The sequence below is a fragment of the Anolis carolinensis genome, unplaced genomic scaffold (genome assembly GCF_035594765.1).
Source record: "Anolis carolinensis isolate JA03-04 unplaced genomic scaffold, rAnoCar3.1.pri scaffold_9, whole genome shotgun sequence".
Classification (NCBI taxonomy): Eukaryota; Metazoa; Chordata; class Lepidosauria; order Squamata; family Dactyloidae; genus Anolis; species Anolis carolinensis.
The window spans coordinates 23,997,817-24,015,458 of NW_026943820.1; the positions used below are offsets into that span (position 1 = coordinate 23,997,817).

Sequence of the window (17,642 nt, forward strand, 5' to 3'; positions counted from 1 at the left end):
GTTGTATATACAGTAGAGTCTGACTTATCCAACACTCACTTATTCAATGTTTTGGATTATCCAATGCATTTTTGTAGTCAATGTTTTCAATACATCGTGATATTTTGGTGCTATATTCGTAAATACAGTAATTACTACATAGCATTACTGTGTATTGAACTACTTTTTCTGTCAAATTTGTTGTATAACATGATGTTTTGGTGCTTAATTTGTAAAATCATAACCTAATTTGATGTTTAATAGGCTTTTTCTTAATCTCTCCTTATTATCCAATATATTTGCTTATCCAACGTTCTGCCGGCCTGTTTACATTGGATAAGCAAGACTCTACTGTAGTCTGTAAATAAAGGTATAATACCACTGGGATCAGCAGAAAATTTACGACTGAGCTGTCATTTTGTCGGTACCACGTTCGCTGGCTGCCTAAGTGGTCTGACTGTTGAGAAGAAGGTGAGAGACCTGACTCATTAATCAGGGTGACGATTAACCCCTGACAAGCTCTTGGCTATCATGTCTTGCCTCTGTTGATGTCAGAACATGACGGTCATACAACCACAAAGAAGGTGAACGGGAATGTGCTGAATCCAGGGGATGTTCTGGGTAATACCACTGAACTGTACTGGTATTCACAAACCCTTAGAGTCTTAGAAACTGAGCTGTAAATCATGGTGATAAACCATGCATGGTGTCTTCAGAACCTCCCTCCAATGTGTGGACCAGAACATTGACACAAGAGCAGTGTATACTATGGTAAGGCTTGGATCAGTAAGCAGGACTTTATGCTCCTGCTCCACACATTATTAACTATATGGTTTGAAAAGCCAAACCTTCACAGCCTTACTAAAACTCTGTAATTCTGTAGATATATATTACTAACATATTAAACAAAATATCACCCGATGGTCCTGTAGTCTTATTTAGGTGAATGAGCATAGACACACAAGATAGTGTCTACAATGTGTAGGAAAAATAATAATGAACCTGCATAAACATTTCAAGAATCACCAGTCTGCAATCTGGACCTGAAAGCCAAAATATGCAGTGCCCATGCATTTTCAATTTTGGAACACCATACACATCTTACTCATCAATGTCTGGACATGAAGAATACTGAACATGGAAAAATCTGCATTCCAAACACATGGCCTCGACTGGGAGAATCATTCAAAAAGTCACCATCTACTTAGGAACATTCTATCCTCTCCATTCTTAATTTCTATCTTGGACAAACCACAGTTTTATTTTGAGTAGCAGAAGAAAGCAGGAGCAGAAATGTCTTGCTCCTATATTTAAATAGTCCTGTTGGTTAATCACACTAATGAATGCATTTATTTATAAGTTACATTTAACAAGTCAGTATGCATAACTCTTCATCTCCCTACTCTGTCTATTAACAACACTTTTATGTCAGTTATGCTGAGAGTGTATGATTGACTTAAGATCATCCAGTGGATCTCATGGCCCCATGATTATCAGTGGCATCACTAGGGTTGGTGTCACGTGGTCTGGTAACTCATAGTGTCATCCCCAAGTACCTCCTTCCAGATCAGGCCAGACCACAATATTATATGAATACTAGCTGTGCCCGGCCACACGTTGCTGTGGCTAGGACTTTATTTTTCTTTTCTTTTTGTTGTATGAACGTAGAGTCGTAGATGAGAGGTTGTGTTGTCAATTTTTGAGGTTGTGGGGCATTTAGTTTAGTTGTTTTGTCCGGTGCCGTGATTCCATTACCCTTTTATATATATAGATTATATTTCACATATTATATTGAAATATTTTTTATTGATCACACAAGGCTACTAAATACATAAGTGTTCGAAAATGCAACTGCATAAGTCAACTTTCTAGGATTGCAACTGGAAGACAGCCATCTCTGTTTCTTCTTTTGGCCTGTCCTCTTGTGCTGAGCCACATCTCATGAGTTTTGGGTGGCATAAAATGTTGCCTTTTGCCTTGCATGCTATCCTTCCACTTCTTTAATATCTTATGCGTTTCAAAGGAAATAATCAGATGCTTTCACTCATCTTCCAACATTTTGGAATTGACATCTGTGGTCACAAAGCCCCCTCCTCCCTTCCCTCTCCCCCCGGTAAACCATACAGTGCAAAAATCAGTCCATTTCTACTTTATGCAATGATATGTTTGGAAGGCATCTTTCAGAGAGCTGCTGGAAATAACTTACATTTTCATGCAGGAAGCACAGAAGGAATGCAAATGTGCAGATGGGAGCTGAGGTCCAATAACCGCTGCTTGCCGTCTCCTGCAAAGAACCTTTGGCAACAAATTCCAGTAGGATGTGGGAGAAAAAGAGTTACATTTGTTTGTTCACGCAACCCCCAACTCCATAAGGAACTTGTGGAACCTAAAGACTAGCAGAAGCTTTTTGATCTTGGGTCCACTTTGTATCTTACGTTGCATAGGTTCTCATAGAGATGTCACAGACTGTACTTCATATGTGTCACTTCTTTTTATGTCCAACATTTTACATTTTACTCACTTTAAAAAAAATGGCCACAGTTGACCTAAAACCCCTTAAATTACTTTGCAAATTACTTCTTACATTACCTGGGGCCGGGCTGTGGCGCAGGCTGTTGAGCAGCTGCAATAAATCACTCTGACCATGAGGTCATGAGTTCGAGGCCAGCCCGTGGCGGGGTGAGCACCCGTAAATTAAAAATTAAAAATAGCCCCTGCTCGTTGCTGACCTAGCAACTCGAAAGATAGTTGCATCTATCAAGTAGGAAATAAGGTACCACTTATAAAAGTGGGGAGGCAAGTTTAACTAATTTACGACTTGGAATGAGGAAGTGCCATCAGAGTGGATGATGAAGCAGCTGCTCCCCCCTGTGGCCAGAATCGAACATCCCCTCAGGAGAAGGTTAAATTGCCTCTGTGTCTGTCTGTCTCGGTCTCTGTTTGATGTGTTTATGGGCATTGAATGTTTGCCCTGTGTGTGTATAATGTGATGCGCCCTGAGTCCCCTTCGGGGTGAGAAGGGCGGAATATAAATACTGTAAATAAATAAATACCTATTAACATTATTGTTAAAACACGTAACAGGGTGCAGTGTTCCCTCACTACTTCACGGTTCACTTTTCGCAGATTTGCTGTTTCCAGTTTTTCAATAAACTCTAAAAGAATATTATAAATCATAAAAAATACATTTTACAGCCTAAGGAAGGGAGGAAGGAGAAGCCAAAGGGAGATAAAGGGAGCCCAAGCAGTAATGGGAGGAAAAGGAGGCGATTTATCAACACACAATTGGTTGATAAAGACTTAAAATAGTGTATAACTACTAAAATTATATATAAATATTAAAATAAACATAGCATCCCTACTTCGCAGATTTTCACTTATTGCGGGTGGTCCTGGAACCTAACTACAGTTAGAAAAGTTGACTAGAGCTTTCTAACCGAAAATTCAAACCACCTAATTAAATTGCAGAGCCCAGTATTCCTTTGGATAGGACATTAATGAATATTTATTTATTTACAGTATTTATTTTTCGCCCTTCTCACCCCAAAGGGGACTCATGCGACAGATGCAACTGTATTTCGGTTGCTTAGGTCAACAACGAATAAGGCTATTCCATGGTCGGGCACTCAATCCAATCTGGGCTGGCTTCAAACTCATAACCTCTCGGTCAGTAGTGATTTATTGCAGCTGGCTACTAACCAGCTGTACCACAGCTACTTAGTACAGCTGGCTACTAACCAGCTGTACTAAGCAGCCACAGCCCGGAATAAGTGACATGAAACTAGTATAAATGTATGGTGCAAAGGTGTCTCAGATATTCTTACGATCCTTACTTCCAGATGTCGAACTGTCAGTCCTTGGAAGCTACAGGACACAATGCAAACTCACACAGGTAGTTCCGTGGAAACACTTTATTGAAATCCATCTTGCCAAGTTGAGCACAAAGCTACTACTAACCAATTCCCGCCCAGACCCCAGCATATCAAACTACTACTTTCCCCCAACCCTCCTTCCACATTCACACCTATCTGTCAATAGTCCTTTCCCAGGCTTGAAAACCAGAGCAGGCCATAAATCAATCCTCCTAGCCAGATGGCCCTTATCATTTAGGCTATCTCCACTCCAGTTGCTTTGGCAGGATGGGAACAGTTCAGCTAGTGTGAATGCTGGGTGATCACATCCTGACATGAAGGTGTTGCAGATATTCTTACGATCCTTACTTCCAGATGTCCAATGGTCAATCCTTGGAAGCTATAGGACACAATGCAAGCTCACACAGGTAGTTCCGTGGAAACATTTTATTGAAATCCTTCTTGCCAAGATGAACACAAAGCTACTACTAACCAATTCCTCCCCAGACCCCAGCATATCAAACTACTACTTCCCCCCAGCCCCCCTTCCACATTCACACCTATCTGTCAATAGTCCTTTCCCAGGCTTGAAAACCAGAGCAGGCCATAAATCAATCCTCCTAGCCAGATGGCCCATATCATTTAGGCTATCTCCACTCCAGTTGCTTTGGCAGGATGGGAACAGTTCAGCTAGTGTGAATGCTGGGCGATCACATCCTGACATGAAGGTGTCTCAGATATTCTTACAATTCTTACTTCCAGATGTCCAACAGCTTGGTTGTTGTATGTCTTTCGGGCTGTGTGGCCATGTTCCAGAAGTATTCTCTCCTGACGTTTCGCCCACATCTATGGCAGGCATCCTCAGAGGTTGTGAGGTATGGATAAACTAAGTAAGGAAAGGAAAGAATATATATCTGTGGAGAGTCCAGGGTGTGGCAAGAGTCCTTTGTCACTGGGAAGCCAGCATTGTTTCAGTTAATCACCTTAATTAGCATTGGAAAGGTTTTGTCTCTTGCCTGGGGGCATCCTTTGTTCAGTCATTAGCTGTCCTCTACCCTCAGAGTGTTGGTTCCCATCTACTGTTGATTTTAGAGTTTTTTAATACTGGTAGCCAGATTTTGTTCATTTTCATGGTTTCCTCCTTTCTGTTGAAGTTGTCCACATGCTTGTGGATTTCAATGGCTTCTCTGTGTAGTCTGACATGATAGTTGTTGGAGTGGTCCAGCATTTCTGTGTTCTCAAATAACATACTGTGTCCAGGTTGGTTCATCACGTGCTCTGCTATGGCTGATTTCTCTGGTTGAGTTAGTCTGCAGTGCCTTTCATGTTCTTTGACTCTTGTTTGGGCAATGCTGCGTTTGGTGGTCCCTATGTAGACTTGTCCACAGCTGCATGGTATCCGGTAGACTCCTGCAGAGGAGAGAGGATCCCTTTTGTCCTTCGCTGACCGTAGCATTTGTTGGATTTTCTTTGTGGGTCTGTAGATAGTTTGTAGGTTGTGCTTCTTCATCAGTTTGCCTATGCGGTCAGTGGTTCCCTTGATGCATGTAAGAACACTTTTCCTCTGGGTGGATCTTTGTCTTGACTCTCATGGCTTGTTCTTGGCCTTGTAGCTCTTCTGATGTCTGTGGTGGAGTATCCATTGGCCTGTAGAGCCCATGTACATAGATGTGGGTGAAACGTCAGGAGAGAATACTTCTGGAACATGGCCACACAGCCCGAAAGACATACAACAACCCTGTGATCCCGGCCATGAAAGCCTTCGACAACACAACGTCCAACAGCTTGTTTGGGAACAAATGGTTGTTGTGTATCTTTGAGTCATTCTTGACTTATTGGCAACCCAAGGGTTTTTTTTGGCATGAATTGATCAGAAGGGATTTGGCTTTGCCTTTCTCTGAGGCTGAGAGAGTGGGTCTTACCCCAAGTCACCCAGTATGTTCCCATGGCCAAACAGCGATTCAAACTCTGGTCTCCTGGAGTTCTAATCCAATGGCCAAATCATGTTTCCAAGCTGGCTCAGCTGATCCAGCAGCTGCCTTGATAAGATTACTCCGTTTCATTTTGTTCAGGAAAAAGGGACAAAAACACTCACATAATAAATTCAATGAAAAAAGATCTGCGGGATGGCTGCTTTCTTTCTTTGCATTTGTGTTGCTCAGCTTTTCCAGAAGGTATTTCGACCTCCTTCCTTTTTTTTTGCTCCACATAACCTAAGTAACACTGATATATGGCGTGTTTTCATCTAGCTGTTTGAAGCACAATCCACTTAGCGATTAGAAACCCCACACAATTTAGCAGATACCATCAGTGAAGAAACTTGCTATGAGCATGTCCTTTAATAAGCAGAGCGAATATTTGAAGCGTGGTTTGTGGTTGCTGCTTTTTGTTCCTGAATTATAGAGGGGAGTGAGGGGAAGAGATGCACTCAATGGGTATACATGATTATCTCCATGTTCTTCCTGTGACTCAGATAATATGTAAAGGAGAGCTTTCTATTTTGTGTCACGTGCTCTACTGATTCACCCGTTTTTACTGAAAACAATTGTATGGGGGAAAAGAAAAAGACAAATATGATCAGGAATAAACTTCCTGTAATTATTGTCCTTCTCCGATCTACTTTCCACTTCTTACTGAGTCTTAAGAATGAAATTAATCAGAGAAAGGGTGAAACAGATGCCATCATTGGTCTACATATCACCACGTTTGGAGGACATTTAGGATTTCACTTTATCTTTAATGTGCACTGTGCAGATATGGTGGCTACGAGCACAGTGCTAAAATTATGGAATCATAGAATTGAAAGGAACTATTTGGACACTGAGTCCATCTCTGCTCAACCGGGGATCTCCAGGTAAAGCAGGCAGCTGTCCAGCCACTTTTTGAAGACATCCAGAAATCATAGAACCACAGAGTTGGAAGAGACCACGTGGGTCATTTTCCAACCCACTGTCATGTGGGAAAAGCACAACAGATGGCCATCCAGCCTCTGTTTAAAAGCCTCCAAAGGAGGAGCTTCCAACAAGCGGCGGCTCAACCGCAAGGCAATTTAGGCAGTTGCCTATGGCGCCATTCTCTAGGGGGTACAGTTGATTCTCTCCTGCGTGCGTGTGCATACATGCATGCGTGCATGCACACCCCCACCTCCTCCTTTCAGGGTTGCTCGCCTTCCGGCCTTCGGCCATGGGTCCGCCTTCGGCCATGGGTCCGCCTTCGGCTTTGGCTGCCTCCATGGCCTGGCTCAGGGCCAGGCCTCCTTAACCCACATCTATGGCAGGCATCCTCAGAGGTTGTGAGGTCTGTTGGAAGCTAGGTAAGTGGGGTTTATATATCTGTGGAAAGTCCAGTGTGGGAGAAAGAGCTCTTGTCTGTTTGAGGCAAGTGTGAATGTTGCAATTGGCCAGCTAAGATTAGTATTTAATGGCCTTGTAGATTCAAAGCCTGGTTGCTTCCTCTCTGGGGGCATCCTTGGTTGGGAGGTATTAGCTGGCCCTGATTGTTTCCTGTCTGGATTTCCCGTTTTCAGAGTGTTGTTCTTTATTTATCGTCCTGATTTTAGAATTTTTCTAATACTGGGGGCCAGATTCCCTTTCGGTGGCCTTTTAATTATCTGCCTTGATATTCTGGGTTATATGGCTGTGTTGAAGGACCCTCAGGGCTCTTCCACACAGCCATATAACCCAGAATATTAAAGCAGAATAACCCACAATATCTGCTTTAAACTTGGTTATCTGATTCCACACTGCCCTATATCCCAGTTCAATGTTTGGTACGAAATTTGCAAATATAGTAATTCCTACATAACATTACCATGTATTGAACTTTTTCTGTTGATTTGTTGTAAAACATGATATTTTGGTGCTTAATTTCTAAAATCATAATGTAATTTGATGTTTAATAGGCTTTTCCTTAATCCCTCCTTATTATCCAACATTTTCGCTTATCCAAATGCTTTTATTTTTCAGCGATTGGTTTTGGGGGGGGGGATTCTGTTCACTTACACTTGAAAATTACCTAGGGCTGGCCCTGCTTCCAACACACACAGATCCACTGCCGATCCACTCTCACTGTCAAGAAGTTCCTTCTAATGTTCGGTCTACTCTCCTGTAACATAAAACCATTAAGATGTGGTCCTACCCTTTGAGACAGCAGAGGACAAGCCTGCCATGTCTCTGTGACAGCAGCTTACTTCAAAGTGATTTGAGACAAAAGGAAAAAAGTAATTAGCAAAGTTAAATAGTGCATTAGGGACAGCACATTTATTCAGTTTTCTTATCCCAAAGACTACTGCTTTAAGATCAGCATTTAGCACATAAATAGGAAATTACAAGAACTTTGTCTATCAACTAGCAGGACTTCTCACAACATGGTTTTTCTTTCTGTGTAGAAAATGGGGTTTCTCTCTTCCAAAACCATAGACATGGCAGTCATGAGCTATCTCTGATCTCTGGTGAGAATAAAGAAACCGGAACCTCATATTCAAATAAATTCCAATCTTATCAGCCTGGTGAGTAGAATTCAGGCGCTGAGGAGTTGTCTATGTGGTAAAAGTGGTTAGAGAAAGGTTTTATCATATGCTTAGCTTGTAGTATTCAGCGATGATGCTAATATGTGCCAAACCCATGACAACAGCTTGTCTCATAAGCTACAATTCTCAGTTGGAAAAAGAGGCCCAGAGTATGTATCCTTCAGAGGAAAGATGGTGGAGAATTTAATTTGATTCATGTTTTGGAATAAACTATCTGATTTTTAATTTCCACATGTGATGAGTAGCTATCTTTCTTTATAGTCTAAAGAAGACACACATGGACTAGGGACCACCAAATGCAGCATTGCCTAAACATGAGTCAAAGAACATGAAAGGCACTGCAGAGTAAGCCAACCAGAGAAATCAGCCATAGCAGAGCACTTGATGAACCAACCTGGACACAGTATATTATTTGAGAACACAGAAATGCTTGACCACTCCAACAACTATCATGTCAGACTACACAGAGAAGCCATTGAAATCCACAACTTCAACAGAAAGGAGGAAACCATGAAAATGAACAAAATCTGGCTACCAGTATTTTAAAAAACTCTAAAATCAGAACAGTAAATAAGTTGGAAACAAAAAGAAATCCCAACAAAACAACAATGGTTGGAGAAACTGGACGATATATATGATATGGACAAGTTAACATACTTAATGAAATCAAGCAGAGGAAATGCAATAAAAAGGACAGATTGGGAAAAATATGCAGCATATAAGAAAAAGTCAAAGGAAAAATAAACAAAAGGAGAACCTGAGAATGTATATTATGAACTAGACCAGATTATAAAGGAAGAGCAAACAAGAAATGAAAATTATACCACAAAGAATAGAAAACGGAAGACCAAACAGGACCTTTTACCCCGTTATACCCTCTTATCCCAGACTATCTACCTGTATCCCCGTATTTCTCTTTCCATTATTAATATTTTTTTCTTTCCTCTTCTCTTGCTTTATTCCAATCCCACCAACAACCCTTCCTCACTTACCTTTCCCTTTTTAATTATGTACACAAAAGAAAATCTGAATAATTTTTTTTTAAAAAAAGAACAGTAAATATGAAGCAACACTCTGAAAACAAAGGAGTTCCAGACATGAATCAACCAGGGGCAGCTAACGACTCTGAACAAAGGACTCCCCCAGGCAGGAAGAAGCCAGAAAGCTATTCAATGTTAATTGAGGTGATTAACTACAGCATTCACACTGGCCTCCAACTGACAAAAGTTCTTCTCTCACCCTGGACTTTCCACAGATACATATAAACCTTCCTTGCTTAGTTTTTCCATACCTCACAACCTCTGAGGATGCCTGCCATAGATGTGGGCGAAACGTCAGGAGAGACTACTTCTGGAACATGGCCATACAGCCCGGAAAACATACAACAACCCCACCATCCTTAGTAAGCTTCCATTGAAATAAACCCAGATATAGACCTTTTTTTTCTTCTCCCTTACAAATGACTCTGGCAGAAGTTTAATGGTGACCAGGTAAGTCATTTTATTTTTAAAGATCTTCAGTGAATTCTCTGTGCCTTCCTTAAAAAAAACTAAAAGAAAAAGGTTCCCTGATTAAATATCCATCCTTCTAATAAGCATCAACCACAGTGACCTTTAAATATGAAGCAAATGGTTCTTCTCTATTGTTTTATCCTTGATAATGTGAAAACCACCCCAAGGGGTTGAAAATTTTTCTGTCTGTAGGTCCTCAGGCTGCATTTGGATGTTTCTTCCAAGAAGGCTGTGTGCCAATGTTCGTGAGAGGCTTCATTTTCAAAACATAAGAGTCTTGCTTTCTTTCAGTTTCCCTAATTCTTCACATTCTTTCCTAGCATGGGGGGAAAAATAGGCTGGCTGCCTTAATGGCAGAAACATTTGGAAGGGTAAAAACAAACAAACAAAAATAATCAATTTTCAAGGTCCACTCGCAGATGGATGGCACTGTTTAGGAAACATTTATCATTCGATCGCAAGAGAAAATGTTGCTGCAATAGCAAAGGTGAGGCATGAAAATAGCACAAGATTATTTCTACCTCCAGCCGCTCCCCCAAATATGCATTAAAATATTCCGCTTTTCAGTTTGTGCCACGACTTCAGGAAAAAAATGGGCATCAAAAATAAGGCAGAATGAACAGGGCATATGTTGCATTTTCAGTAACAGACAAAAATTGGAAAAATGCTCTCCTTCACATTAGGTTCACAGGCATGAACAGGAAGAGGATGGAGTTGCCAGACTGAAAACTGGAGAAGGCTCCTGTACCTTTAATGCTTGTGTAGAAGCAGAGGCGGTCCAACCATGAGGCGAATTAGGCAGTCGCCTGTGGCGCAAAACATAAGGGGGCACAGTCGAGACTGCATTTTCTGTTGATTTGTTGTAAAACATGATGTTTTGATGCTTAGTTTGTAAAATCTTAATGTAATTTGATGTTTAGTAGGCTTTCCCTTAACCCCTCCTTATTATCCAACATTTTCGCTTATCCAACGCTTTTATTTTTCAGTGATTGGTTGGGGGGGGGGCGCCAAAATTCTGTTCGCCTGTCAGAACCCTGCTACTAGAGCCTGGATGTGGCTCTGAGTTTCAGGGTCACTGACATTGATAAGACACCTGCGGCTCAGGACTCGGAGAAGAAACGGCTGCTGGACTTGGCGGGGAATTTGCGCGGGGTTTTACTGAGCGGGAAGAGACTGTTCAAATGAGGGGGAGGGTATATAAAGGAGGGTTGGCCGTAGTATCCCATTCTTGGCTTTTCTGATGTTCATGTTTCCTACAGTAAAAGTTTCTGGTGATATCACAGAGAGTCTTGTGTGTTCATTCAGGAGCGGCTGTGGTGAGCTGACACTAAGCCAAGAATACGGACACCATCCCGCTGTAGCGGTGAGGCGTAACATGCAAGTGGAGGATGAAGAGCTCTTGGGCGCAGGAGGAGGAAGGTCGGAAAGGGCCACTCCCGAGCCGGACGCTGAGTTCCACCAGCTGGCGGCCCTGGCGTCATCCACCGCTTATGCCCAGCCAAATGGGGTAACCCAGAGGCGTGGAGTGGTGCGGGGAGACAGCACCGGAGGAGAGGAAGGTTCACCTTCCCCAGGCCCACAAAGGATGGTGTTTCTGGAGGAGAGGATGTCGGCGATGGAGACCACCCTGGCAGTGATGTCGAGGGCGATGGAGCGCCTGGCGGTTTTGGCGGAGCCGGAGAGAGGAAGGGAACTTCGGGCTAGCTCAATGTGGGACGTGAGCGTGGGAAGCAGCCAGGGCTTTGCAGACCTCCCAGCACCGAAGGGAAGGGAAATGCGAAAGGAGCCCGGTGCCCGGCCCAAGATCCAAACAAGCCTGACGCGGGTGGAGGAGAGTGACGACGAAGGGGAAAAGCCTCCGAGAATCCCGGCTACGCTCCCAACTGAGACCCTGGTGCCCCTGGCGAATGCCGGGCGTGGCACAGGGCCAAGAGAAGCAGCAGCGGGGCCCACTGGTCCGCAAGGGGGCTTGCGACGGGCGGAGAATTGGGGATTGCCACCACAGGGACCCCTACCGAGACGAGAGGAACTAAGGATCGAGTTTGGGGGAGAGTCCTCTGAACTGGATTTTTTCCTGACCACGGTGAGGGGCTATATGGAGGACAATGCTCACACTTTTAGAACGGAATCCAGCCGGGTACGGGCCATTGGTGCAGTGTTGAAGAGGGGAGCGGCCAGCTGGTACGTTCAACTGCACGCGCGGCGCGACCCATGTCTGGGGTCACTCCGACGCTTTATGGGGGCCCTGGAGACCCGTTTCCGAGATCCACTGGAGCAGATCCGGGCGAGGGAGAAGTTGAAGACCGTCTCCCAGGGGCAGAGGTCGGTATCTGAGTATGCGGAGGAGTTCCAATGCCTCGCTGAAAAGGTGCCGGAATGGTCTGCAGTAACAAAGATAGAACTCTTCAAAGAGGGTCTCAGGCGGGAGATCCTCTCCTGGGCGGTGCATCGTGATGAGCCTGACACACTGCGCGGATGGATTCAGCTGGCGGGGCGCATCGAGACATCGCTGGCCCAGGCGAGGAGGCACCGAGGAGGGCTACAGCAGCGGCCGCAGATGAAAGAGGGGAGCCGGAAGGAGGGATCAACCCCAGCCGGGAGGAGAACGGAGCCGACAGGGAACGTGAGCACCAGCAGGAGGGGCTGCTTCGTGTGCGGCCGTTTGGGCCACAGGGCTGCCGAGTGCTGGCAGAGAAAAGGGGAAGGCGGAGGCCCGCCCAAACCAAGAGCCGTGGCAGGGAAACGCGCCGAGGAAGAACCACCGATGAGGCACCACTCGGGGGGGTTGGTAAGTCAGGACAAAGCCATGATAGTGGTCCCCATTCAGCTTGAAAGTGGCAGCAAACAAGCAACCTGCAAAGCATTTGTGGATTGTGGATGTTCCAGGAACATCATCTCCCCTGAATTAGCCGAGGGATTGGGATGCGAAAGAACGAACCTAGAATCCCCAATAGCTTTTTCGCAGTTGGACGGATCCACAGCATCGGGATCATTAGCTAAGTACAGTGCCGAAGATGTAAAGTGTAAGATAGGGAGTTGGGAAGGAAAGGTGTCATTTGTGATATCACAAATAGCCAGCTATAATGTTATACTAGGCATGCCATGGCTGGGGCAGGCCAACCCGCAAATCAACTGGGAGGATAAGAGCATGATCTTCAGGATGAAGTTGGAAGAAGGGAGCCAGGAAGTGGAGAGAGAGCCGGGGAAAAGGGGGGAGGAAGACTCTATCAGGATAGCAGAACTGGCAGATAAATTACCCCCAGAGTATCGGGATTTTGTGGACGTATTTGATGAGAAGGAAGCAGACAGTTTCCCACCGAAGCGGAGAGTTGAAGTGAAGATAGAGCTAGTCCCAGGAGCAGAGCTTCCCAAGGCTAAAATATACCCAATGTCGGCTAGGGAAAAGGAGGAACTGAGAAAATACATTGATAAAAACCTAGCGAGGGGTTTCATAGAGCCTTCAAATTCCCCTTTAGGGGCGCCTGTGTTGTTCAGGCGGAAAAAGGACCAAACGCTGAGGCTCTGCATTGACTACAGGGGCCTGAATGCAATCAGTTCTGTAAATAAATACCCCCTACCCTTAGTGAAGGACTTGATCGCCCAGTTATCGGAGGGACAGATATTCACTAAATTGGACTTAATTGAAGCGTACCATAAATTGCAGATCAAACCAGAGGACAGGTGGAAGACGGCCTTCTCCTGTGCATTCGGATTATTCAATTATCGTGTGCTCCCCTTCGGTTTGTGCGGCGGAGGTGCCGCGTTCATGCAATTAATCAACGAAGTGTTGCATCCATTGTTGTACAAGGGGGTCTTTGTTTTTTTAGATGACATATTGATAATATCTCGGACTAAGGAGCAACACATAGAACTAGTCAGGGAAGTCCTGCAAAAGTTGAGAGAAGCAAAACTGTATGCGAAGCTTGCCAAGTGCGAGTTCAATAAAGACCAGATAGACTTTCTGGGGTATAGGATTTCCTCCCAGGGAGTGGCGATGGACCCTGCGAAGGTAGAAGACGTGAGGGGGTGGGAAGCCCCCAAAACACGGAAGCAGCTGCAATCCTTCCTAGGGTTCGCAAACTTCTATAGAACATTTATCAAGGACTTTGCGCGCCTCACTTTGCCATTAACGGATTTGTTAAAGACTAAAGGCAGGGGAGAAACAGCCAAAGTGAAGGCCCCAGGGGCCAAACTGACATGGACAATAGAATGCCAGGAAGCTTTCGAAGCCCTTAAAAAGCGTTTTACTGAGGAGCCTGTCCTACAGCACCCTGATATGTCTAAAGCCTTTGTATTACATTGCGATGCGTCAGACCGGGCATATGGGGCAGTTCTGCTACAGAAAGACGAGGGGGGGAACCTGAAGCCATGTGGCTATCTGTCAAAAAAGTTTAGCGATACAGAAAAAAACTGGCCAATTTGGGAGAGAGAAGCCTTAGCTATTCTAAAAGCACTAGAGTGCTGGAGACACTTTCTGGAAGGAAGTGGAACACCGTTTGAGGTGTGGACTGATCATAGAAATTTACAGTATCTAAGATCCCCTCGTAAACTATCAGCGAAGCAAATTAGATGGGCCCAATATTTCAGCCGTTTTGATTTCAGACTCAGATTCTTCCAGGGGAAACATAACATACTCGCTGACGCTCTCTCTCGGATGCCTCAGCACGGGGGAGGAATTCAGGAATCTGAAGGGAGCCTATTCCTAGATAAGCAATGGGGCCTGGCAGTACTAACTCGAGCACAAGCGGCCAAAGAAAACAAACGTACTGCCATTTCCACGGGGGGAGGAGAAATATGGGAGGAAGAGTTGAAGCGAGCTTATGGAATGGACAAATGGTTACAAACTAACAAAGAAAAGGGAGAATTGTGTGGGGATTTGGTGTTTGTAAATAAGAAATTGTATATCCCTGAATGTTTAAGACGAGAAATGTTAAGGAAGTACCATGATAACAAAGGTGCGGGTCATCTAGGCCCCACCAGGACTATTAAACTGTTGGCCAGACAATGCTGGTGGCCCGGAATGAGGAAAGACGCCAGGGGATACGTCACGCAGTGTGAATTATGTGCAGAGGGAAAAACACCACCGGGGAAGCCCCAGGGGCTATTGCAGAAGGTGGTGGAGCCCATGAGGCCATGGGAATGCGTAGCCATGGATTTTGTAGGCGAACTACCCCCCAGCAGAGGCCACAGATACATTTGGACAATATTGGACCTATTCTCAAAACAGGCACACTTTGTGGCCCTGCCAAAACTCCCTTCAGCTGAAAAACTTGCTGATTTGTATGTGAAGCATGTATATCGCCTACATGGGTGTCCCGACAAAATAATTAGCGACCGGGGAGTCCAATTTACTGCGAAATTTTGGGGAAAATTCTTACAACTGTTAGGAGCAGAAAGGAACCTGAGCTCGGCCTTTCATCCCGCGACCAACGGGGGGGTCGAACGTACCCAACAGACACTGTGCCAATTTTTAAGGATGTACACCAATTATAGACAGGATGATTGGGCGGACCTTCTACCGTTTGCTGAGATGGCTTTTAACGGGGCCGTACATTCGGCCACAGGTCGTGCCCCGTTCGAAATAGTATACGGACAGGAGGTGGCACCTTTCCCCAGGCTACCTGAGTGGAAGGAAGGGGAGGGCCAGACCGACGAGGAATGGCCGGCCAAAATCAAGCAAGGGTGGCAAACCGTGGTAGAGGCATTGCGGGAAACACAAAAGAAGTACAAGCTCTTTGCGGATCGTAGGCGCCGAGAGGGGGACAAATTGGGCGAAGGAGATCTGGTTTGGCTGAGCACAAAAAACCTAAAATTGGGATTCCCATCCAAGAAATTGGCTCCACGCTATATAGGACCATTCAGGGTAACAAAAAGAATAAACGAAGTGACCTATGAGCTGAGGCTACCCAAGGACCTAGGAAAGATACACCCGGTATTCCATTGCAACCTGTTAAAAAAGTATAAAGGAACTCTGGACGGCGGAGAACAATAGTTGTGTTTAATCTTTTCCTTCCAGGATGAAGGGGAGGAGGACGCCATGTCAGAACCCTGCTACTAGAGCCTGGATGTGGCTCTGAGTTTCAGGGTCACTGACATTGATAAGACACCTGCGGCTCAGGACTCGGAGAAGAAACGGCTGCTGGACTTGGCGGGGAATTTGCGCGGGGTTTTACTGAGCGGGAAGAGACTGTTCAAATGAGGGGGAGGGTATATAAAGGAGGGTTGGCCGTAGTATCCCATTCTTGGCTTTTCTGATGTTCATGTTTCCTACAGTAAAAGTTTCTGGTGATATCACAGAGAGTCTTGTGTGTTCATTCAGGAGCGGCTGTGGTGAGCTGACATTCGCCTACACTTGAAAATTACCTAGGGCCGGCTCTGTGTAGAAGAGGGGATTTCGGCAGATGTTGCCTGTCATGCAACCAAGCAATCTGCTGAAATCTCTTCTACAAACCAATTAAAGATACAGCAGCTCTCTGCAATGATCAATCTAGCAATTCTAGTACTTAGTTCTATGTGCGTGTAGTCTGAGTTTACATTTTCCATTAAATGGAAGGAGATGGAGAAAAACTTGTAGTAACTTCGTGGAAGACCTATGAGTTTGGCTCTGCCTTACCACCATATCTATGAGGGAAGGCAAGAAGACAACCTCAGTATTTGCTTATGCTGGAATGTTTCTCCTTCTTCCCAAAGAAACTTGGCTTCTGTGTTCTAGCATGGATTAGCAAAAGGAGTGTTAGGATGGATCAACATTGCCATATAATCCAGTGTCTGAATGCAGATTATCTGCTTTGAACTTGATTATATGAGTTTGCACTGCATATAATCCAGTTCAATGAAGTCAGTCTGCATTCGGAAACTGGATTAAATGACAGTGTAGATGGGGTCTTAGATTAGAATTGAAGAGATCCATGTTGGTGTCAACTTTGCCTTTCCTCGGAAGAGGTTCCAGTATCCAGCTCCCAGCCTTGACTCCTGTTTGGAAACCGAGCCTGGTTCTCAGTTCCTTGTAAGCCGCACTGTGCCACTACTTCTGAGTAGACCTCGCCTTATTACCTTGCTTTCCTTGTTCCTGAGTCGAGACTGACTTTGCCTTGTTCTGAGATGGGACTCATCAAGTGGATTACAGTTGCAGTTTGCAGCGGTTGGTTCTTGGTTCTGGTTTAAAAACTATCCTTGATTTTTGGGTGAAACTATCGAGTTTCACTGGTGGATTACAGAAAGGACTTTGCTGAACTTGTTTGAAAACGCTAAAGACTTTATATTAAGGACTAATTTTAATACTGACTTATTTCGCTAATCGCGCATAGACATATATATATGTGTTCTGTCACGTGCTGGGCCTGTAACTATTGTATTTGCATAGAACGTATACTTTATGCCCAGCGGGAAGCCAGGGCACCTCAGAGAAAGGTTCTTGATGATTTTCCTGAAAAGGATAGTCCTTTGAGTCTTTAATGAGATAACAAAGTCTTTATTGTTGAACAAATAACAAATCTTCAAGGAGTCAAATAACACTTCAAGGTTTCCTTAATAGACTGTTGGCCCTTACAGTCTTGTCCCCAAGGGACAGGCGATTGGCTTTGGATAACTGTGAAAACCCTCTTATAACCTCTCCCAGGCTGTCTATCATATGGGCCTAGCTGATGTGGGACCCACTACCGATTCCAAGTGTGTCTGGGTATCGAGTGGACCTACCAACTAAGGCTTGTACATGTTTCAGCTGGGGTTCCATGGATCTGTGATGCCGTTCTCTCTCCGCGGTTTCTTTGGAAG

At 44.6% G+C, this 17,642-nt stretch overlaps 1 protein-coding gene across 1 annotated transcript; it reads left to right on the forward strand.

Moving 5' to 3' along the window:
• Nucleotides 1-10,897: 10,897 nt before the first annotated feature.
• On the forward strand, nucleotides 10,898-16,163 carry LOC134293620 (uncharacterized). Its single transcript, XM_062961729.1, has 2 exons — nucleotides 10,898-12,657; nucleotides 15,886-16,163. The coding sequence occupies exons 1-2, from the start codon at nucleotides 11,110-11,112 to the stop codon at nucleotides 15,925-15,927; spliced, it is 1,590 nt and encodes a 529-aa protein (XP_062817799.1). The 5' UTR covers nucleotides 10,898-11,109; the 3' UTR covers nucleotides 15,928-16,163.
• The last annotated feature ends 1,479 nt before the right edge of the window (nucleotides 16,164-17,642 follow it).